At 47.2% G+C, this 23,562-nt stretch overlaps 2 protein-coding genes across 11 annotated transcripts in view; one reads left to right on the top strand and one right to left on the bottom strand.

Moving 5' to 3' along the window:
- The first annotated feature begins 2,594 nt into the window (after positions 1–2,594).
- SNX11 (sorting nexin 11) overlaps positions 2,595–23,562 on the top strand; it is a 51,619-nt gene continuing 30,651 nt past the window's right edge. The window contains exons 1-10 of one of the 10 annotated variants that reach the window (XM_036837892.1): positions 2,599–2,719; positions 4,532–4,708; positions 4,831–4,890; positions 5,854–5,908; positions 6,356–6,442; positions 6,738–6,838; positions 8,431–8,526; positions 8,759–8,971; positions 10,879–11,123; positions 11,975–12,385. In XM_036837892.1, the coding sequence (XP_036693787.1) occupies positions 5,867–5,908; positions 6,356–6,442; positions 6,738–6,838; positions 8,431–8,526; positions 8,759–8,971; positions 10,879–11,123; positions 11,975–12,099 (909 nt within the window). In that variant the 5' untranslated portion in view covers positions 2,599–2,719; positions 4,532–4,708; positions 4,831–4,890; positions 5,854–5,866 and the 3' untranslated portion in view covers positions 12,100–12,385. Of the gene's footprint in view, positions 2,720–2,748; positions 2,766–4,531; positions 4,709–4,830; positions 4,891–5,853; positions 5,909–6,355; positions 6,443–6,737; positions 6,839–8,430; positions 8,527–8,758; positions 8,972–10,878; positions 12,386–23,562 lie in introns of those variants that run through there. The other 9 variants (XM_036837891.1, XM_036837900.1, XM_036837893.1 and 6 more) reach the window with 9 other exon arrangements.
- Positions 22,303–23,562, bottom strand: part of SKAP1 (src kinase associated phosphoprotein 1) — a 290,911-nt gene continuing 289,651 nt past the window's right edge. The window contains exon 13 of the mRNA XM_036837890.1: positions 22,303–22,686. The gene's annotated coding sequence lies outside the window, so the exon portion shown is untranslated. The remainder of the gene's footprint in view (positions 22,687–23,562) is intronic.

The raw sequence follows: 23,562 nt of genomic DNA, 5'->3' as shown, positions 1-23,562 counted from the left end.
CCGCAGCAGGGTTTGTTTGTTTGTTTTTTTACAAATTTTTTATTTTATTTATTTATTTATTTATATTATTTTTTTTGGCTGCATTGGGTCTTCGTTGCAGTGCACGGGCTTCTTATTGTGGTGGCTTCTCTTGTTGCGGAGCATGGACTCCAGGCGTGTGGGCTTCAGTAGTTGTGGCACTTGGGCTCCGTAGTTGTGGCTTGCAGGCTCTAGAGAGCAGGCTCAGTAGTTGTGGTGCACGGGCTTAATTGCTCCGTGGCATGTGGGATCCTCCCAGACCAGGGCTCCAACCCGTGTCCCCTGCACTGGGAGGCGGATTCTTAACCACTGCGCCACCAGGGAAGTCCCTGGTTTTTTTTTAAACTTGTTAAGTGAATCCTGAACATATAAGATGTTTAAAAGAGCTGCTCAGGGGTGGGGAGCATAGAGGCTCACACCCCCTGCACCGACTGCCCTCCTACTTAGAAATCAGCCACCATCAGTGGGGCCTTCCACATCAAGACTGACCTTGTGGTACCCAATGGGGTTGTCCCACTCTTCCAACTGAATAGAGATTCCAGGAACAGCCTGATGCTTTCTAGCCCTAAGCAGACAATGGCCAACTTCCCTCTTGCCTCTAACAAAAGCAAAATGGAAATGGGGTGGGCAAGACCCACTGAGAGTGGCTGGAGGCTAGACACTCCCTGCATTCTCCAAGTTTGGAAGAATGCTGAAAAGGTCTCTGGCTGGCCCTAATGAATGAGATACTTTCACTCGGAAAATTTGATCCCTCAATTCCAAAAAAGTGATTCCAAATGAAATGGCTGAGCAATCTGAGAAGTAACTTGCAAGTTAGTAAACAAACTGCCCCATCCCAAGCGGGGCCTAGAGTAAGTTCTGTATCCAGAACACTTCTTAGATGAGTTTCATGACTTCCTGGCTGCCCTCCCTCTGAGGAGGAGGACGCTGGCACCCCACACCCCACAGGTGCTCATGCTCACCTGACAGCCTTCTGCAGGGGCCCACCTGACTGCCATCACCACGGAACCTTTCCTGTAGTTCTTCCACTGTTAGTAGCATCTGGGAAATAGTAACTTTCTTTTCAGCACAGAACCATTGGGGCCACCTGTGTGGATACCCACGGCATCTCACACGAATTGGAGGTGAAAGGCATGGCTGGCTCCAAGACTTGGCAGCAGGACCTTCCCTCAGATCGTTCCAGATAAAATGACAAATTTCTCCAAACTCCTTCATCTCTCCAATCTGGTAGGCAGCCTGGTGTCCAGTGTGAGTTTGGTACTTACCCCTGGCAACCTGGAGGCCCCTGCCGTCAACGGTCCCCATGCACACCCCACTTGCTCCCATGTAACAGCTCAGAGAGTGACTAATAATATGACATTTTTGGATTAAAAAAGAAGAGTATCCACAATTATCAGAGAAGGCTAAAGATACTTCTCCATTTTCCGGCTATGTATCCGTGCGAGACCAGATTTTCTGCATTTCTTAGTCCAAAACAACAGCATAACAGAGCGAATGGGGAAGCAAATATGAGAATCCAGCTGTCCCCTATTAAGCCAAACATAAGAGATTTGCAAAATTGTAATATAATGCCACTCTACTCAATTTTTTTTTTGGAAAGTGTAGTTATATTTCATAAAACATATTATGTTCACATGTAATGGTTAATTATTAGTTTTAGGAGAATTAATAAATGTTTTTTAATTTCTCAATTTAAATTTCTAATCCGGTGAACATCCCACATAAACAAAAGCTCTTTGGGGTCCTTAATCTTTTGTAAGAATGTAAAAGGATCCTGAGAACAACACGTTTGAGAAAAGCTGCTTTGTGGTACGTGCACCTTACCTTATGAGCTAGCTCCACCTTACAGAAGAGGAAACTAAGACATAAAGATTTAAGACCAGTTTAAGGCCACATGGTCAGTGTAGTGCTGGTTATTGTACCCCGGTCTTCTAACTCCAGAGCTTGTATTTGTGACTATAACTTTTTCCTTGAAATTACCTTTGCTAAAATTATCTTTAAGCAGATAGTTAAAAGACATTTCAACAACATTAAAAAAAAGTCTTCATCATAGTCAACGGATATTTCTTTCTTATTAAGTAGCTGCACGATCCTTCCTTAGGCTTGTATCGCAAGGGAAACTGGTGATTGCTGGAACGTCCTCAGTTCGGTTTTTGTTCGGACAATCTGGTTTTCGAATCTGAGTTGGCGTCCCCTTGGTAACTCCGCCGGGGAACTGGCAGCTACGGGTTCCAGTTCCCCGGGGACTCTCTCCAGACTTCGCGAGGCTTCCACGCTCAGAACCCTCCCACGCTCAGCACCATCTCTGCCCTCAGATCCACTTTAGGACCTCTAGGGACGCTTCCTGGCCGCTGATTGGCTGGGCCTGACAACAATGGGAGGGACGCGGCTCCGGATTGGACGTCAGAGCCCCTTCTCCTCCCTCGCCCGCGTTCACCGAGCAGCGTCCCAAGTGAGAGGGGGATCCGGACTGCAACCAGGGCCTGGGCGGGGTCGAGCGCTCCGCCCCGGGAGCGGGGCTGCCACTAAGAGCCCGGGCCTGCGGGGGCCGGGCGTCCTGGGCACCCGGGATTGGCTTGCCGGCAACCTTCTCCCGTCGTGCACCGGGGCGCTGGCCGCTCACCCGGAAGGAGAAGCCTGGAGTCTTACTGTATGGTGGGGCACTGGCGGTGTCGCTGTGGGGAGTGGGTGCTGCTCTCAGGTGAGGGGGCGTGGGCGGGGCCGCGGGGAGTGGGTGCTGCTCTCAGGTGAGGGGGCGTGGGCGCTACGCTCAAGCTGCGGGCTTGAGAGTCAGCAGTGGCGCTTGGGTTGGCGACCTCGCTGGCCATCCTAGGGAACGAGCAGTCTCACCTCCCGGGATGAAGGCGGGTGCTTACTTGGGATCCAAGGAAGGAAACCCGGCTTTTCCATTTATTTTTAAAGTATAAAGCATCTTTCCTTCCCACTCCCCAAGCTTAGTAGGCAAAGGAGAATAAGGACCACGTGGCCTTTTTGCTCCTAGTTCGTTAGGAATACGGGGTGGGGGTGTGTGTGTGTGTGTGGCCGGAGTAAAAGAGTTTGGCTACATTTACCCAAACACTAGGACTAGGAGTAATGGCAAGTATTTTACGGGGACACAGAAGGCTCTTGTGCTAGATTGTGGTTGCCTTTGTTACTTAACCTGCAAGTGGAAAGACTGGCAAGTTACACATGAACAAAAGAATGGAGCAAAGAATAGCTGAGAATAGTCAGAGCTTGGTCAGACAGGGGATCTGCTTCTACCACTTGTGGGTGTTTCGGAAGGAGAGCTTTTTGAGTTGCCATCTGGCACCACAGGGCTGAAGAATGAGTAAGAAAGGATGGGAGTCTCGGTGGCTCAATATAAAAGTTATCACCTGATTTGTTTTTTTAACATGGCTCTTTAAGTAGTTTAAATGGGAGTGAAAATGGTGGAGCTAAAGCCTTGAACTGCTGCCTTGAATTGTTGAGACATAGGAAAGCTTTACAAGGAATCTACTTTGTAAACAGCAAACAGCTGGATTTTACCCAGAGATACTGGTGCTGGTACAGGTGGAGAAAGGAAAGGAAACTTCAGATATGATTGAAAGGGCCCAGGAAATGTAGCTAGCGCTGAGTGAGTTGCATAAGTAGCTGAGAGGATCACTGACTCTATCCTTAGTTGGATGACACATGGATGCATCTCCCAGATCATACTGCTAAAATTAAGAACTTCCTCCTTCCCCTCCAAGGGCAGAAATGAGCTTCATTTCCTCCTGAGGAGTGGCATCTACAGGGAGGAAGCTGATGGAGAATAGTAGTTGCTAGAAATTATTACTTGAAGTGTAGGTTTTTGTGTTTGTTCCATTGTTTTTAAGGAAAGTTACAATTGAAACTTTTTTAGTGCCCTCTAAACTTAGCTTTAAGTATATAGCATCTTGGGAGGTCCTAGGGTTTTTTTTAAAGCCAGTTTATAGCTATTTGTTTCTAAGTGGCATAAGCCCCAAAGGAAAGGAGAGGAGCTTGCTTTCGGAGCCTTAGGCAAACTCTTCTTGAGCCTGAGAATGATGACCATTTAGTTACTAAATTATTGTTCTGAATTTGGCAAACCTTTCAAGGCACTGGAGATGTGTGAGCTCTACTGAGTGTGTGGATTTCCTTGTCATCATCTCTCCTATCGTTACTTTTGTGGAAAGACACTTCAGTGTATTTGACTCTGCTCCTGTGCTGGCAATTTACCAAACGCCTGAAAAGAGAAGAGAAAAAAAAATTTTGTTTAAATCTTAGGAGGTTGATTGTTCACAGTGAGTTGGCCTGCTCTTTTTGATCACAGCCATTTGCTTACATCCAGGATGTTATACATCAGTTGTTACGGAATTGGGATTTCCCGCCTTTCAGTTCAGGACCCCTTTGCAGTGGTGACTGCATCAGCTGAAAAATCAGAATGTCAGCAAGAATACTGTTGAAGATGGCATTGCAATCACAAAATTTCCAGTTTGCTCGACTGTGTAGCCCAATTTTGTCCTATATCATGCAGCTTCATCTCTGCGTGCAGTGTCTGTGTGTGAAGAGACCTTCTGGTGTACTGAAAAAGACTGGAAAAGCTGTGTGCTCTGCTAATTTTATGGTGTAAATGAGTTCCCCTTCTCTTGAAATGTTAGCCGTGTTAGCACAACATAAAGTAGAAGGAAACTCATTACACAGTCTTCTAATGGTAAGGCAGAACTAATAAGAGAATGTGTTTAAAGTTAATTGTGGGACTGTAAAAATGAGTGGGTGTCTGAATGGGCATGGGGAGAGGAGAGGGAGAGCTCAGAGATAGTCTTGTTTTCCCAGGAGCCAGCCTGGATCATTTGTTGGCAGTACATATTGGCTGAACTCAGTTTTCATTTCAAGGTAAATTGGAAAGGGATATTAAACCTTATTGTTCCACTCTTAAGAGAGGAGAATGGGGTGGAGGCGGCAGCCAGAGTGGATGCTGTTGGAGTGGTTCTAGGAGTAAAAAGATCAGTGCTGTATTTTAACAGAAGGTGACATCATGGGCCCCTTTGGACTTGAGTAATCCTGTGCTGCAGCCTTCATGGTCCCCTTGTTGGAGTGGGCGATGTCGCTGCACATGTAAACTGCCACACTGGGGGAAATCAGTGGCTTAGGCTTTAATGAATCTTTGCAAAGGAGCGGAAAACATCCTGAGTCGACCTGTGCAGCTGTGGGGTGCTTGGGCAGTGGTATAAACTGCATGTCGAGAGAGGAAATGATCAGAACCATTGGCTTGGGTTCTGGAGATGGGATTAGATAGGGGAAGGTCACAACTGGGCAACCCACTCAGGTGCCCCCGGAACTCTCCAACTCTGAGATCTGCCTCTGGGGCGGTGACTGTGCTTAGCAAGACAAAGAGAGACTTAGGAGCAAAGGCGTTTGTGGGGTTTTGGTTGTCCGTAAACAGCTGGGAGGGGGCAATGTTAGGCTCACTTAGAGAGCTGTGCTGTGTGTGCTCATGGACACTGCTGTGCCTGCAGTTCTCAGGCAGAAAGGTTTTATGACTCAGCCTGCCTGTTCTGGCTGCCTGAGGCGACAGTGTGTAGACCTGAACATGTTTTGGCTAGATGTGGCCTGGTTCAGGGTCCCTGCCATGGTCTGAGAAGGGAGGCAAATCCCCCAGGGCTTTTAGCTTGGCACCTAGCTCATGTAGCGGAATTGTTTTGCTTCCTCTTAAGTTTTACACAAGAATAAACAAGTTGCCTGGATTTCCCCAGGGGGGCATCGATTAAAAATTTTCAGGGTTTTGCCCTGGCCAAGAGAGATAAGAGTAGACGCATACTAACAGTGATTGATCCTGTGTCTTCTGTCCCTCATCAGATGTTTTCTTCCAATGGGCTTTTGGTGTAGAATGTTGGAGAACCAAGAGCAGGAGGTAAGCATGTGGTCCCCGGGGAACAGGTGGGTAAAAGTTTGAGGGGATTTGGGAGATTCAGATATTGCTTGGTGGTGTTCTTCTGAGAGTAATACCTTGGTGGTTCTGATGAGCTCAAGGTCAAGCCAGGAGAGGGAAATCAGTAGTAAAGGCATTACTGGGAAATGAGTTTCCATTTTCACTAACTTTTCCATTCGTTGGAATGTACTAGAATGTAAGCTTCATAAGGGCAAGGATTTTTGTCTCTTGTTCTTGTTCTACCCCAGTGCCTTAGCACAGTGCCTGCCACATACAGGGTGGTCAATAAATATTTGCCGAATTGAATGAATAAATGAACAAATGAATGAATGAAAGTTGGTGTTGAGTGGAAAAATCTGGCAACCTGTGTGTCGAGGCCGCCTTACTGTGTGGCTGAGCTGAAGCTAAAGGAGCCTTTCTTCCCTCCAGGAGGTGATCACCGTGCGTGTTCAGGACCCCCGCGTGCAGAATGAGGGCTCCTGGAATTCTTACGTGGATTATAAGATATTCCTTCACGTAAGTGCATCCAATTTTGATATTGGGGTCAACACCCTCCAGGGCTGAGGGCCAGTCTTGAGGCAGAATCTGTTTATGGATGTTTTGACAGAAGTAAAGGAGGGAGGAGAGGAAAGAGAGCCTGGGGTTTGCCTGAGAGTTGTTTTCAGGCTGCCTGGTGGCACCTTGCTCTGCTTGGAGCCCTCGATCAGGACTGTGGCCTGGTGGCTTGGGTCCTTAGTGAGAGTGACGATGGGGAGTTCATGTGAACTTGGGCTTTTCCCACTAAAGCCTTTTCATGTGCTGCCTCCTGTAGACCAACAGCAAGGCTTTTACTGCTAAGACATCCTGTGTGCGTCGCCGCTACCGAGAGTTTGTGTGGCTGAGAAAGCAGCTACAGAGAAACGCTGGTTTAGTGTGAGTTTGCTCTTGTTTTCTTCTTGTGTCTGAGACTGGCTTTTTAGATGCTTACTTGGCAATTGGAATTTACAATGAAAAAAACTTGGCAACTTGCCAAGTACTAAGGACATTGAGAAATGTATTCTTAAATTATGTTTTCAAGTCAGTGAAAAAAGTAAGACAGCTTTCTTATTTCTAATATTTTGACCTAACAAAGCCAAATAAATCTGAAAAATATTTTTCTTTTTTAACATGCATAGGGCTAAATAGTCTAGGGCTAAAGAAAGGTACTGCTGGCTTTTTAAGTGTGCTGCCCTGGTTATGAGAAGCTTTTTAGCCTCTGGAATAATTTGACAGGTGGTGTTCCCGTCCATTTGATATATAAAAAATTGTGATTTTTTTTTTTTTTTCCTTTTTGTGTAGAGACCTCTATCCAGAGTTATAACAGACTGAGAGCCTTAGGAAAAGCAGTATTGTTCACTCCTCACCTGCGTACTTCAAATAAGTCCTAAAACTTGAGACAGTTTAGGACAGTGATTCCACCACAGTGTGGTCACTGAATGCTCTGGTGACCCTGTTGATGACGTAGCCAGTTAGTTAACATGTGGGACTGATGAGGCCATTGTCATGGGTCAGGCCCTAATAAGCCAGTTGGAACTTCCTCTGAACAGACCCTGCATCCTCTAGTCTGGCCTGCCATTTTTAATTTATTTAATTTATTTATTTATTTTTTTTGCTGTACTGGGTCTTCGTTTCTGTGCAAGGGCTTTCTCTAGTTGCGGCAAGCGGGGGCCACTCTTTATCGCGGTGCGCGGGCCTCTCACTATCGCGGCCTCTCTTGTTGAGCACAGGCTCCAGACGCGCAGGCTCAGTAGTTGTGGCTCACGGGCCTAGTTGCTCCACGGCATGTGGGATCTTCCCAGACCAGGGCTCGAACCCGTGTGCCCTGCATTGGCAGGCAGATTCTCAACCACTGCACCACCAGGGAAGCCCTGGCCTGCCATTTTTAAAGCATGTGCCATGCTTCACAGGAGAGGCTAGGGAGGCTTGAAGAGTTTGTGGATGATTTGCTGCAACTCGACTACTTTTAGAAAATTCCAAGCATGTGACCTTCCAGGGCTGGAGAAGGTAGTCTTAATTTACACAGAAGGACCCATCATTCTCCATGTCTCTGTGTCCAAGTTTCTTCCTTTTTCAGTAATAGGTGATGGTGGGAATGGGCTTTGTAAACAGTGTAATCCAGCAGCATGGAGTTTTTAAGTCATAGACTTGGTTCAAATACCAACTCTGCTGCTTACTTACTAGCTGTGTGACACTGGGAAATTTACTTAACTTCTCTGTTTCTATTTCCTTACCACTAAATTGGGGACACTAATATCTTTCTCATGGGGTTTTGGGGAGTGTTAAATGAAGTAAGGTTAAATTAAAACATTTACAGTGCCTGACACACGCATGCAGTCAGTCGGTGTTAGTCTCCTTCCCCTGCCACCTTATTAAATGCTGTTTGTATTGATTTGCGCCTCTTTTTAGGGGATTTCCTTGATCGGGGACTGGAATGACTGTCTTGGATGTTACTTATCTTGGGCGTGTTACATTATGTGATCCCACAGGCCTGTACCTGAACTTCCTGGGAAGTCAACCTTCTTTGGCAGCTCAGATGAATTCATTGAGAAGCGACGACAAGGTCTGCAGCACTTTCTCGAAAAGTGAGTGGACTTGGCGGGCTAGCACTTGCCTCCTGGGGAGGGGCTGGGGGGTGAGGTGTGTGTGCCGGGCAGGATGGCCCCTGTGAACATACAGGCACATTTGTGTCAGATGCCTTTCTTGCACCCTTGTGCCTTCAGTGCTCACTCAAGCCACAAGGCCTTCAGAGGATGGGCTGGGGAGAGCCACTGCTCGGGGTGATGCTCTGTGTTGCCCTACCTGTGTTTGCCCCAGGGTCCTGCAGAGTGTGGTCCTCCTGTCAGACAGCCAGTTACACCTCTTCCTGCAAAGCCAGCTCTCGGTGCCTGAGATAGAAGCCTGTGTCCAGGGCCGAAGCCCCATGTCCGTTTCCGATGCCATTCTTCGCTATGCTATGTCAAACTGTGGCTGGGCCCAGGAAGAGAGGCGGGGCTCCTCTCACCTGGCTAAAGGAGACCAGCCTAAGAGGTAACTGAAGTGCTCTATTTTGAGACACCAGTGGCTAGGATTATTGTAACCTGGGCCAGTGACGTGTCCATTGGTAGAGAAAGCAGTAAGGTCACAGCGTCGGTGGCCTTTCAGAAGGGCTTCGGCCTCCTTGTGCATGGTTCTTTCATTCCATGCACAAAGGTCTTGTGTCTTTACTAACTCGTCCCTGGGGAGCGTGCTCTCCTATTGGAACCTGAGGAGAAAGAAGAGAAGGCTTTCTTATTTGTTTTGTTCTTTATCCTCTCCCCCAACCCCCGTTTTCTTTTACTTTTTTTTTAAAATAAAGTGCATTGTTATTTTCTTAATTAATTAATTAATTTTTAAAATAGCGTTAGATCTCTCTTTTTTTTAAATTTATTAAATTTATTTATTTTTGGCTGCGTTGGGTCTTTGTTGCTGTGCGCGGGCTTTCTCTAGTTGTGGCGAGCGGGGGCTACTCTTTGTTGCAGTGCGCTGGCTTCTCATTGCGGTGGCTTCTCTTATTGCGGAGCACGGGCTCTAGGCGTGCGGACTTCAGTAGTTGTGGCATGCGGGCTCAGTAGTTGTGGCTTGTGGGCTCTAGAGCTCAGGCTCAGTAGTTGTGGCACACGGGCTTCGTTGCTCCGTGGCATGTGGGATCTTCCTGGACCAGGGCTCGATCCCATGTCCCCTGCATTGGCAGGTGGATTCTTAGCCACTGTGCCACCAGGGAAGCCCTAAGTTAATTTATTTTATTTATTTATTTTTGGCTGTGTTGGGTCTTCATTACTGTGTGGGCTTTCTCTAGTTGCAGCGAGCAGGGGCTACTCTTCTTTGCAGTGCGCGGGCTTCTCACTGTGGTGGCTTCTTTTATCGTGGAGCATGGGCTTTAGGCGCACAGGCTTCAATAGTTGTGGTGCGCGGGCTGTGGAGTGCAGGCTCAGTAGTTGTGGCACACGGGCTTGGTTGCTCCACGGCATGTGGGATCTTCCCGGACCAGGTCTCGAACCCGTGTCCCCTGCATTGGCAGGCGGATTTTTAACCACTGCGCCACCAGGGAAGTCCCCCATTTTCTTTCTTTCTTTCTTTTTTTTAAAATTAATTTTTTTTTTAAATTTATTTTTTGTTTTTGGCTGCGTTGGGTCTTGCTGTGCGCGGGCTTTCTCTAGTTGCAGCGAGCGGGGGCTACTCTTCGTTGCAGTGCGCGGGCTTCTCACTGCAGTGGCTTCTCTTGTTGCAGAGCATGGACTCTAGGCGCGTGGGCTTCAGTAGTTGTGGCACGTGGGCTCAGTAGTTGTGGCTCGCAGGCTCTAGAGCGCAGGCTCAGTAGTTGTGGTGCACGGGCTTAGTTGCTCCATGGGCTGTGGGATCTTCCCGGACCAGGGCTCGAACCCGTGTCCCCTGCATTGGCAGGCGGATTCTTAACCACTGGACCACCAGGGAAGTCCCCCCCATTTTCTTTAAATAACAACTTTATTGAGATATATTTACATACATAAAGTTCACCCTTTTAGTGTACAATTCAGTAGTTTTAGTTTATTCATGAAGTTGTGCAGCCACCTATCACCACAGTCAATTCTAGAATGTTTTCTTCACCCCCAAAGAAACCTTGTGCCCATTAGCTGTGACTCCCCATTTTCCCCAACCCCCAGCCCTTGGCAACCACTGTCTACCTTACGTGTCTATGGATTTGCATATTCTGGACATTTCACAGAAACGGAGTCAGTCATACAGTATGTGGTCTTTTGTGACTGACGTCTTTCATGTAGTACATTTTCACGGTGTGTCCGTGTTGTAGTGTGTATCAGCACTTAATTCCTTTCTACGGCCGAATAATATTTCTTTGTATGGATAGACCTCCTGTTGTTGTCCATTCATTTTTGTTTACCTGTTCATGCCCTTCGTTTCCCTTTCCCACTCTTTTCCAGTTGCTGCTTTCTCCCAAGATCGGGCAGGAGGAGCTCTCTCTCACCGCCTCCCGGGGAAGAAAAGGACAATTTCGAGGTGTGGGCTCCTGTTGTTGACTCTGAGGCTCCTTCCTTGGAGAGCCCCCCTCTCCCACCTCCTTCCTTTCCATCATGCTGTGGTTTTGCAAGACCTGATGAGGGAATCTCTGCTCCTCAGCCTGTGAGGAGGGCCATGGGAGGGGACCGTGCAGTGCGTTTGGATCCTGGTCAGTTGGAAACAGTTTTGGAAAAGTGAGCTCTGCTTGGAGCTCTGGGTTCTGCTGTGAGGCGGGTGAAGGAGATGTGGGCCGGGAGACTTGCTCGGGTGGGGCTGGGCCCAGGCCGGTGGTGGGGAGGCTGGGCTGCTTCGTGTCTTACCATGGCCTCTGCTCGCGTTGGTTGCGTGGAGGTCGGTGACAACTCGTAAAGCTTTTTCCATAGAAATAGACACTGTGCGGATGTTTATAAGTTGAGCACAAGGCCTAGGGGTTGTTGGTTCTGAACCAAACCCCATATTTACTCTCCTGGGAGCTGAATTTCTTTAGATGTTTGTAAACGGGCCTAGGAGCACTGTCTCAGGTGACTGGTTTTGGGGACCTGTAGGTGGCAGATTTTAAGCCGCCATATCGAACATTGTTCAACAGAAATGCTTGTGTCATTGTATTCCCACTGGCTCTATTTTTGCTGCAGCCCCTGGAGCACTTGGTTTCTAGGAGGCTGGCCTCTTGCCTACCTCCTTGCATGGACGGGGGTGAATATTCTCCCACCTCCTTGCTTTTCCTCCACTAATACCACTGAATGGAACGGTGCTGTGACTCCTGTCACTGGGGTTTCCTGCGCATCCCAGGACCTCGGCCTGGCTGTATGGGGCCAAGACCCATGAAATAGCTCATGGCCATCGACGAAAGAGAAGGGTTTGGTCACAGCCATAGGAAAGGGACCGGTTCAGGGGCTTTGTTTTGGAAAGGATGCCCTGGGCTGTCACCGTCTCTCTGGTTATAAAGCGGAGACGCGTCTGTCTTCTCTGCAGGGTAAGCATAGGCTCCTTTCTTTTTTGAATCCTTTTCTTCTCCCTTAGTAACAGCTCCCTGCCCCCAGGCTTCAGCCACCGCGTGTCCCTCTGCTGTGTTGCCGTATGTTCAATCCAGTGGGGTGCAGGGGCTTTGTTTCTGCCTGGAGAGAGGGCTCTGGGGATGGAGATGAGGAACAACACGCCTTCCTTCAGACAATGAGGCATTCTGCCCTCCTGCTGCCATAATTCTCTCCTCTGAGAGCCAGAGCTGGTATGAGATGAGTGCCGCTGGCATTCTGCCCTGCTCTGCCCTTGGGTTTGTGTGCGTGGTTCTTCCCCTTCTCGCCCACTCCTCCCTCCTCTGGCCATCGCACCCTGTCTCTGGGCTCTTTTACTACCAGCCTATGCTGTGGGACTGTCATGGCATTTAGTTCAGAGTTGAGGGGTTTTGGCCTGAAATAAAATTCAAGTATTTAAGACTGTTGTTGCAATTGGTGTCTAACAAGCTGTAGCAGTGGAGGAGGGAGTGAGGGCTGGCAGTAGTTACTTTCATAAATCATGAATTTATCAGCGTGGAAATAATGGTTCAGAACCGTGCACTGCAGCTCTCCTGCATTGTGTGTGCAGCTCAAGTTCACCACTGGAGGAAGAATTGCCTTCCAAAGAGTCAGGATCCAGCTCCTCTCACAGTTATGGGCACGAACCTTGTTAGGTATAATTTACCTGATGCTGCTACCATCCTCGCGGCCTGTCTGAGGTGCCAGGTGCTGAAAGAGAAATAAAGTTTGTCAACAGGCAGATGCGGAGCCCTTGCTGGGACTCATTTCTCTTTCCTGCCCGCCTCCCCTGGGTCTCTCCTTTATATGATGCAGCAGAGCAAGGCGAGGATAGAAAACCTACAGAGGCAAATCCAAAATGTCAAAAGAAGTTCATTTAAAAGGGGAAAAAAACTCCATACACAAACCTCACAGAAACCCGACAGATGCTAAGCTAATGGCATCCACTCTTCCGATTGGTGGGAATGACTCATGAATATTAATGAGTCCAATGCTCCAAATGGTGCAGCTGTGAACCCAGCTGTGCTTGAAGCTCTCTGATTTCAAAACTTACAGACAGGAGCCGGAGGTGGTCTGTGTCAATTCCCTACTCAGCCAAAAAACAGCAAGCTGGGTTGGCCTTCTTCTGTTCACTCCTTTTCTTCCTGGAGTTGGTGCTCAGCAGCTAATTCTGCCAGCAGGGTAGGCTGCTGGGACAGCAGGAGCTGCTCAAAGACACGGATGCCATTTTTCTGACTCTTGGCTTTTTTAATGATCCATTATCAGCAGTGCATACAACAGCACCTCAGTTAATCTAAGGCCAGGCACCATCCCTGCACTGTCTTGTGCAGAGTTGAGTGTAGACCATGGAAAGAGATGTCCTGAGAGGGGAAGAGTTTTTCTAGTAACATGGGCCTGGAATTACCAGAAAAACAGCAAAGATGGATTTTCCTCTTCATCTAGGCAGTGCCATCTGCCACCCATTTTGCTCTGTCCCTGTGTGTACTAAGGGCTGCCACCATGGCTGATGACCTCTGTAGGGAAGATAGGGAACTACTGGGGGGAGTGGCCTACTGAGCTGTTTTGTAGAATGGAAGTATTTTTGGTTAGAATTTGGGTTTGAAGTAGGTTCTGTGCCTGACTTATAGTCACCTAATTTTTTTTTTTTTTTTTTTTTTTTTTCGGCTGTGCCGTGTGTCATGTGGGATCTTAGTTCTCTGACCAGGGATTGAACCTGTGCCCCTTGCAGTGGAAGCACAGAGTCCTAACCATTGGACTGCCAGGGAATTCCCTAGTCACCTTTCTTCTGACAGCTAGTTCCGTGGTCCAAGTCTAGTCATCTCCTGTTACCCAGGATAAGTGATTCCAATCTCATGGGTTTCCTTTTGTTTGGTGGAAGTGTGTGTGTGTGTGTGTGTGTGTGTGTGTGTGTGTGTGTGTGTGTGTGTGTGTGTAGGAGGAGATGGGTTTTCTTGTGTGAACGTAATAAGTTTCATATGCATCTTTTTTTTTTTTTTAAATAAATTTATTTATTTATTTATTTTTGGCTGTGTTGGGTCTTCATTGCTGTGTGCAGCCTCCTCATCGTGGTGGCTTCTCTTGTTACGGAGCACGGGCTTCAGTAGTTGTGGCTCACAGGCTCTAGAGCACGGGCTCAGTAGTTTTGGCACACCGGCTTAGTTGCTCCGCGGCATGTGGGATCTTCCCAGACCAGGGCTTGAACCCGTGTCCCCTGCATTGGCAGGCGGATTCTTAACCACTGCGCCACCAGGGAAGCCCCATATGCATCATTTTATTTGACCACAGTGCCCAGTGAGGAGGGCAGGGCAGGTATGACACTCATTTTCTAGCTGAGGAAACTGAGCTGAGCATGGTTTTTAAAAAGCATGTTTTTAGATGGTGGTAGAATATATTCATGTAAGAGGTACTTTCCAAGCTCTGTAAAACAAGGTGTTTTCTTCCCCCCCCCAAAAAAAAATTAAAAAAAAAAAAAAGCTAGAATAAACCCACCACTATTCAAGGAGGAAAAAAAAAAAAAAATCCCCCTGCAGAGCTTTTCAGAGTTGTTCTCAGAAATCAGAGCTCCTCCACAGTCCAAGGTTTTCTAACTGCTAAGGCCTTAGAGCCACACCAAGTCCCAGGCTCCTCGTAGCCTGTCTGGTATCTTTGCTTAAGAGGTGATCGTGACTTTAACAGTCTGATTGGACATTAAGTTAGCTCCACGTTTGTGAATTTGTTTACATGCCTCAGCTCTTGCTGAATATTCTTAACACCCCAGGGGTGGGGAGGGCAGTAAGCCAGGAGGATGTGAGGTTGGAGGTAGTAATGGAAACGGACCAGCTCCTGGCCTGCCTCACAGAGGTCGCAGGAGCGTTCCGTCGGGGGCTGGAGTGGCTTCTGCGGATTTATGTGCAAGCAGCCGGCTGAGGCACAGCTAAAGCCAAGCAGATAACGACCACAGCGCGAGGTCCTGACGCCCTCAGTTGCGCCTGGGCAGTGATCCTAAGTCACCTCCCTGGGCGGTCGTCTGCCGGCAGGGACTCAGCTCTTCAGGGAGAACGTCACCTGGCTCAAGGTAACCTTTCTTTGAACTGTGGATGAGTGTCCCTCTTCCTGTTCTCTTTACCAGTATACCTTCTTTCCTGACGGTTTCCTCAATCTGCTTTGGAAACCCACCTCCCCTCCCCCTGCTCCTGTCTCTTGTCTGCTCCCTGCCCCACCTCTGCTCCCTGCCCCACCTCTTCTCTCTAAGGAACTGTTTTGGGTACTGCTACAAAGACCAGATATGCGTTTGGCTTACCAGCAGGGCAGCAGGAGCCAGTCCTAGCATCTTCTAGAGAAATAACTTATTGGGGAAAACCAGTTCCACCTTAGTAATGGCTGGATTTGGAGCTGGAAAGCTGGAACCTCAAATCTCAAGATAAATAAACACAGACCATTTATGTTCAAAAGGATAAAAGGTGCTACATTTTTAGGAGACAGAGTGCTCCTGACTCAGTGAGCAGAGTCAATAATTTACTTCCCTTCCATTCAGGGGAGACCTGGTCCACTTCCACAAGCAAAAGAGGAGAACAAGGGTACTGACACAGCAGTGAAAGAGGCATGAATGGTAAGTAGGGCGAGATGGTGAAGCTACAGTGTGAGGACGAAGGGACTACCTGAAAGTCTTCAAGGGTTTTTCCCCAGAAGGGCAGTGACACGAGGTGCTTCTGTAAGCTTTGGATTATGGGAAGCCACCAGCCAAAATTTCTTATCATCTGTGGCTGTCAAGTCCCTCCTTCCTGTTTTCAGTCAAGCACTTTTTCCTTCAAACCATCCTTTCGAAGGGGCCAGCTCGTTAGATCCTTTGTAAGTGCTCTAGCTCTGTGTGTGTCCCTTCCCCTGGTGGCCTTGTTGGTGTGGGAAGCCAGGCCCACCAGCAGCCTGACCCGAAGCCCTCCAGCAGAAGGCCCAGAATAGTGAGAGCCTGTGGTGGTTCGTTGGAGGCAATGCAACCTGCCTGCTATAAGCTACGAGACTTAGATATATTCTACCAATTAGGGCACATCTGTTAGCAGTGCTGAAAGGCCGGCACTGTCTCTTTAAGAGCCACCCCACTCCTCTCCTTGAGTGATGAGGGCTGGGGGCACAAGGGAGTCAGATGCTGATTAAACAGTCCTACTGCCGAGCTCTGTTAGAAAATTACTGTAATTATGATCTAGTCCCAGCAGAGGGATGAGTTCCAATCCTGCTAATAACCCTTACAGGTGCCTCAGATTCAGGGCCCATGGGAGGCAGCATGGATAGGCTCTGGCTGGCAGCAGGGCCAGCGAAGGCCCTCCTGTCTTGCCTCTGCAGGCAAAGACAACAAAGGCACTGGACCCCTCATCCTCTCTTGGCAGTGGGTTTTGGTTGTGTTCTGTTTTATTTTTTTGATTCTTGACAGAGCTCCTGGGAGTCATTTTGTATGAGAGAACTTTCCCCTAAACTAACACGAAGGACCAGGAAAATCACAGTCGCGAGATGACTGTCCTGACTCCCCACTTCTGCCCCGATCCGCAGCTGGCACCACACCAGTCCCACACAAAGCGCAGGGAACCAGCGCAGGCCCTTGCACTGCAGCTGCTTCTACACTGTTTCTATGAACCTGGGTTTCTTGCTCCAAAGTAGTACACAGTGTTAAACTCAGTCCTGATCGAGACTTTCAGGGCTCCCCTTTTAGATGTCTGCTACAGAAACAGGAAAAAGGATAGTTACCACAGGGACTCGCTGTGATGCAGCTCTCTAAATCGGCAAGCACTGGTTTATTCATTTGAAAACATCATTCTTGTAGTGCAAATCTGCAGCAATGCAGGCGAGCAAATCTCAGATCCCTGTGGAGCATGGCGGCTGGCTTGCTGGTTCTTAAACCCTGAGGAATTCATGACATTTATACTCTCTGTCTTCCCAACTTCATAAGCCTCTCTCTGTCACTGTAATCCAGTAGCTAAAGCCCAGACTTCTAGAAGGCAGGGCAGTTTCTCTGTACTTGGCCCTAAGCACACCCAAATGCCCTGAGACAATGGTTCTTCACCAGGGGTGGTTTTGTTCCCAGGGCACGTTCGACAGTATCTAGAGACATTTTTGGTTGTCAGAATGGGTGGGGGGTTTGAGGGGAGTAGTACCGGCATCTAGTGGGTAGAGGCCAGATGCTGCTGAACATCCTACAGTGCCCCAAGAACATAAAACTACCTGGCCCCAAATGTCAATAGTGCCAGGTTGAGAAGCCCTGTACTAATAGAATGAGGCAATAAGCTCTAAATCCCCCCTTCCCGCCAAACCTCCAGTGCACTGCTTTGATCGCAGATCTCCAGATGGCAGGTGCTCTCCTGGAGGTGGAATATATTAATGACAGGCTTAGCAGGGTGCCCACCGTGGGAGGCATCCAGTATATGTAGGTGGTGTGCATGTGCCACCTTGGTGATTCAGGGCAGAGCAATGCCAGTGCCTGACCGTGGTTAAAAGGGAGGTTTTGTATTCTGTTTTCTGTTCCATGATCGCATGTGGGGCATAAAAGGTGCCCAGCTGCTCACCATCAGGCTAAGAGTGTCTACAGTGGACCCAGATGCCTTCTTTGAGGACCAGCACTAGAAGACTCTTGGAGCTAACTCCCGTAGCAGGAGGCAGGGAAGTGGCATACTATTGCCCAGTGCCACAGAAATGCTTCCCTCAGTGGCACTCTGCCAGGTGGCGGGTGGTGATGGGCCCCATGAGGGAACTGAACACACACAGCTGCTAATGACCAGCCAGTGCCCGAGCAGCTTGATGCCAGAGACACCAGGTCTCTTGGAACAGCCTGGGCATCAGGAAAAGAAAGCCTAGTTGGCAGGGTTTGCCTAGAAGCCAGGCCTGCAGGGGAGAGGACTTCATTAGGAGGGATGTTGCCAAGCATCAGCCAGGAGAACCAGGCTGTCTCTATCTACTGCCCACTCTCCTGGTGACTAGGCAGCCCATTTTGCCTTGTTTTCAGGGTGACCACTCATCCTGGTTTACACCTACGGCCATGGCATCCTTATTAATAATGCCCCCTTTCATTCTCAAAAGTGTCTCCATTTGGAAAATAAACTACATAGTTGCCTGTTAATTGTATTTTAGTTTCCTCTAATACTATAGTTTTTTGCGGGGCGGGGGCATCATATTTAGAAAAGATATTGGTGCAAAATAGGCTGCATCTTAAAATATATCACTAATTGAATCTCAAGAGTTGCAAAAGGGTGGTCATCAATTCATACTAACTGAAAAGAAAAAGAAAAAAAAAAACGAAAAACATGTTTTCTGAACAGTGTTTGATAGGAAAATAGGGAGAATAATTCAAATCCCTTGAAGAAGAAAAATCTCTTTAGTTTTACGTTTCAGGCTCCCTACCCGATCTGTGTAAATTCTAATGGGAAATGAAATAGCTGGGCAGGAGGGAGGGGGAAGCAAGGGACTGTGGTAATCCACAAACTAGAAAATTAGTTTGAGTCACTGGGCTGTGTAGCAGGGATAATCCTCTATGTAGACGGCTGCTTTTTCTAAAGTCAGCTCCACAGATTTTGCTGGTGCTCTGGGAATTAGCAAATCAGTGCCACTCAAGATTTATCCTTCCAGAGTCGCTCCTGGTGGAGAGACATGCAGGGAGAGCTTCCCTTTGGTCAAAGGTTAAAGCACCTCTGTCCCTGACATTCAAGAGTTTTGTTCTCAAGATGACAAGGAACAAAAGAAAAAAAAAAAAGAAGAAGGAGGAACATAACAAACATACGTTGGATTCTTTCTTTCCTTTCTTGCTTCTCTTGAACTCCCTCTTACTCAGACTGATTTATAAAGGCAGGACTGCCCCCCCCTCCCCAGCCCACCCCCAACACAGACACATGCTTTATGACACCACTGCTTTATTGTGATGTAAGTGACTGGTGTGAAATGTGGATTTTGGAGATGTGTCACTGGAGGTGTCTCACTGCAACAGAACTCAAGCAATTCAATAAGCAGAGCAGCAGCCTGAGATTTTCAGGAGTCCCTCATTTCATTTCCTCTTCAACAGCAGATTTTGTGTGATTTTTGTTCAAGTCACCACCTTTCAGAGCCTCAGTTTTGCCACTTGCAAAGACTAACTGATTACAAATAAGGTGGTGCAACTGAGCAAGCTAAAGTGCTAAAAAAGTTAAGGATAACTTGAAATCTAGGCTATCGCTTACATATTATGTTTAGATAAAGTATCTAACAGGAGGGAGGACATTCAGTTGGCCCCTCTTTAAATAGAGTCAAAATGTCTGGGTTTAGGGAATGAGACTTAACAGGAATTCTCTTCTCTTTCCCATTTTTATTCACCAGAGGCAAAAGATGTCATTGGTTTTGAATTAAATACAGATTTCTAAGAGACGTAACAGACCACTGTGTGGGAAAATTTAATACTGAGGTAATTGTAAAACAATGTCTATGCTATTTTGCTATATGGATGACAGAGGAAACACACTGGAAAAATGTATTTTTAATGAAATGTAGCTGAAAGATTGCTTTCAGAGCATTTAGTATTCTCAGATTATCAGCTTGGATGAGGCAGGCCAAACTGTACCCACCTTAGGTCAGGTTATCCAGTGGAAGTCAGTAAGTTCTGTGTAAATTACTATTTATCTGTGAAGGGCACATACGCATTTGCTTCTTAAACATAGGATTTTAGCTTTCTTATTTTCTCTCCTTTACATAATATCAAGGAAGGAAAAGGGCCTCCCACCTCTTAACCCTCTCCAGTTTTCATGTGCTAGAGCAATTAGTGGCTGTTAAGAAGCCATCCTACATATAATGTGGTTAGTTAAGTGGTCTAATGCCCCAGTTATCCAGTTAGTCACAGGCAGTAAGGTGGGGATTTGGTTAGTGGAGTCAAACAGAGAAGCAGTAATCTGATTAGCCAGTTGCTTTCTGAGGCTGTTGGCTAAGATGGTAGCTGTGGAATTGAGCAGGTCTGCTGGGTGAGGTTTAGCTTCAGGCAGACTGTAGGAATCCACTACTTCCCAGAGGTCTCCTTTAGAACTTGCCCCTAACAGAGAATGCCCTTTGTCTGTAGATAGTCTCGAACTTGCACTATCTTTTCCAGCATGTTGTAAGGTCAGAAATAGCCAGATGGCTATGGACCAGATTCCCAATTAGTCCATTTGTTTATATCTTTTAGGGCCAATCTACTTTTTCCTCTTAAGTTTTACAGCTAGAATGTGAGTGTGGTGCAGTAGACTGAGGTGCCAAAAGACCTTTGCAGTTTGGCAAGTGGTTGGTTTCCTCAGGTCTGGAGGTATAGAAAGGACTATTGCACTAAGGGGGTTTTGTTTTAAATACTGGAAGCCAATGGCCATGCCACTGAGAGAGTGTTGAACTGTGCAGAGTGGAGAAGTACCTGACCTTGCTCCTTTTTCATTCTCCTTCTTACCCGGCCCCAGATACCCCCTCTTCCTCTTCTGGTTTCCCCTTTTCTGGTGTCTTAGTCATGGAGCGGTGGCACAGTGGTATTCTCTCCTGTTAGCCACCCAGCCTTCCAGACTTGGGTCCCTGAGGGTTCTCTAGGGAGGGAGCAGTTGGGCACAGAGGGGTTTCTGTTTGCTCCTTCCATTAACCACTTTAACAATGCCCATTGTCTTTACCTGTAGGCTGGGATTGGTGCAAAGTTTCCTAAAACGGAAGGCAATTGGTTCCCTTTGGTTCATCTGCTCATCTGCTGCCACCTAGTGGTTGCTTCTCCTTTGGCACCCTGTGTAAAGTGGAGGGGACGTTATGGACAGTTCTGTAGTGCCTTTTCTCTCTTTTTTTCCCCCTCCCAGACTTAAATTGTCCCCTTTTGTTACTTCTTTATCCATCACATATAACAAAGCTTTCTTTTGTTTTACTCCTGGGTCAGAAAAATCTGGAAATGAATAGATGGCATAGGATCTTTTGAGAAACTTGGAATCCACTGACAACATCCCTGTTTGCTCCCAGTTTCTCTCTTTGGTGACATGAAATGGTGTCTTACTGCAGGGCTATGATATGGTTGTTAAGAGGTGAGGAAGGCTACTGCCAAGCCAGGACAGCTCTGAATAGAATAGGCAGCTTCGAAGATAAAATTTCTATAGCTGCTCAGTTGCCCATCTCTCACAATTTCTTGTGTAGAAAGTCAGGCAATAATAATACCTAAACCTTACTGAGCAGTTACTATGTGCCAGGTGGTGTTCCAGGTACATTACACGTTAACTCCTTTAATCTCCTAATGACCTGGTGAGATGAAGTATACCCCTTCTAAGGTGAGGAAATTGTGGCGTAAAAGGTCAAGTAACTTGCTCTTAGAGAACATATGTAGTATACAGGGAACTGGGACTTATTTCCAGGTTGTCTGGTCCTAAAGTTTATGTTTTTTTTTTTTCTGGGCTGCACCTCGCGACTTGGGGAATCTTAGTTCCGGCGACCAGGGATTAAACCCGCCCCAGCAGTGAAAGCCTGAGTCCTAACCACTGGACCACCAGCGAATTCCCTCAAAGTTTATGTTCTTTTTTTCTTTTTTAAAGATTTTTTTTTTTTTTGGTGTGGACCATTTTCAAAGTCTGTATTGAATTTGTTACAATATTGCTTCTGTTTTATGTTTTTTGGTTTTTCGGCTGCGAGGCATGTGGGATCTCAGCTCCTTGACCAGGGATGGAACCCGCACTTTCTGCATTGGAAGGCGAAGTCTCAACCACTGGACCGACCGCCAGGGAAGTCCCAAAGTTTATGTTCTTAACCATTATGTTTTGCTGCCTCTTGAAGGCACAGATAACCCGAGTGCTAGGCACAGGCAACAGGAAAAGGAAACAGGGTCGTATAGACACAAGCCCTCCCCACAGCACTCCCTCAGCCTGCAGGACACAGTGGGGTTGTTAACTGAGGCCCAAAAAGGAACTCTCCCATGTGCTGACTCCAAGGACTCGCTTCTAGCCCTGTCTCATTTCAGACAGAGTGAACACAAAAGAAAAAATAACAAGTAGGCAATGAAAGGAAGTCTGAGAAGCCGACCAGAAACCGGGCAAGCCTGGGTTCCAGAGATGGTTCTGCTCTGAAAGACAATTGCAAGCCCTCTTCTTTGTCTGGGCTTTTGTTTTCTTTCAGGCTCTCCCTTCCCACTTTGTGGTTTTTGTTTGTTTGTTTGTTTTGGTTTGCTTTTGGCTGCGAGGCATGTGGGATCTTAGTTTCCTGACTAAGGGATTGAACCCACGTCCCTTGCATTGGGAGCGTCCCTTGCATTGGGAGCGTGGAGTCTTAACCGATGGCCCGCCAGGGAAGTCCTCCCTTCCCACTTTGTTTGGAGGTGGTAAGAATGCCCAGAGCCAGCATTTTGATACCAGTACAAAAAGAAACACAACACCATCACACAGGGCAAGGAACCAAATCTGAGGTTTATTCGTGCTTTTCAAACCAGCCAAAGCAACCAGCAACTTCTTCCTCCAAAGGTTTCTCTCTCTCTCACCTTCTCTGTGACAAGCCTGTGTAAAAGGCAGAAGTGGGTATGTGGAGATGTTTAGAGATGGGCTCAGCTATGAGGAGGCAGGTTTAGTAACAGGTCTGCTGAAGATGCCTCTTCTCACTTGTCTCATTGGTGGTTTACAGTTACTACACGGTGGGTGTCAGAGACTTGGGTCTCTTCTGTACAGGGGAGAGCCCATGATGTTGGTGGGCTGGCTGGGATAGGGAGCGGGAGCGCTTGATCATCAGTTTCTTCGTAAAGGCAGGATAGAGAGAAGGATATGTGTCCTAAAGGAGGAAAAATACATAAATTTGCTTTTATGATTCGAAATATAGAAGCTATAAAAGGGCATAGAGTAAAAAGTGTCTCCCTCCTACTCTGTGTCACAGTCATGCTGTTTCTCTGTCGTTGGAGGCAACCAGTGTTATCATCTTTTTCCTTCCAGCGGTAACTCATACGTATATAAGCAATTGGAGACTCCCTCTTTCCACAAATGGAGCGAATTAGACCTACCCTTCACTGCTTTTTTTTTTTTAAACTTACCAACATATCTCATAATGTATTATTCCATGTGTGCAGAGCACTTCCTTTTTTTTTTTTTTTTTTACTGTGGCATAGTATTCAATTCCCTGAATTACTACAGTTACTTGGCGAGGTCTCTATTGAACATTTAGGTCATTTCCAATGGTTTGCTATTACAAACAACCTTGTGTGTATATCACTTTGCACGTGTGCAAGTGTAACTGTAGGATAAACTCCTAGATGTGGAATTGTTGGGTCAAAGAGAATGAGGAGATAAACAAGTTTGTCATGAAATAAATGACAGAGTGAAGTAGGGTGAATTTATTTAGATTTGACAAAAAAATTCCAAGCCTTTTGCATTCATGGCCTGGAAATGGAGTCGTCATTCGGAAAATCATAAGGTCAAACCTTGAGCGAGAGGCCCGAGCTGGTGCTTCATGATTGTACAGGGGCATCAGAGAGTAAGATCTCTCCTTATGTATTTTCCTAGATGAACCACTCAACTGCTGATGCACACTAGAGTGGGCCCTGATCTGAAAGATTCCAAGGCCAGTTTGTATCACTGTCACACATAACATCCTTCACCCCATCAATAAAGGCTGCTTCCATTTCAGGCCAGAAGATGGAGCTAGTGATATCAG

Source organism: Balaenoptera musculus, chromosome 20 (genome assembly GCF_009873245.2).
Source record: "Balaenoptera musculus isolate JJ_BM4_2016_0621 chromosome 20, mBalMus1.pri.v3, whole genome shotgun sequence".
Taxonomy (NCBI): domain Eukaryota; kingdom Metazoa; phylum Chordata; class Mammalia; order Artiodactyla; family Balaenopteridae; genus Balaenoptera; species Balaenoptera musculus.
Note: the sequence above shows the minus strand (reverse complement) of the source record. Positions and strands in the feature narration are given on the sequence as shown.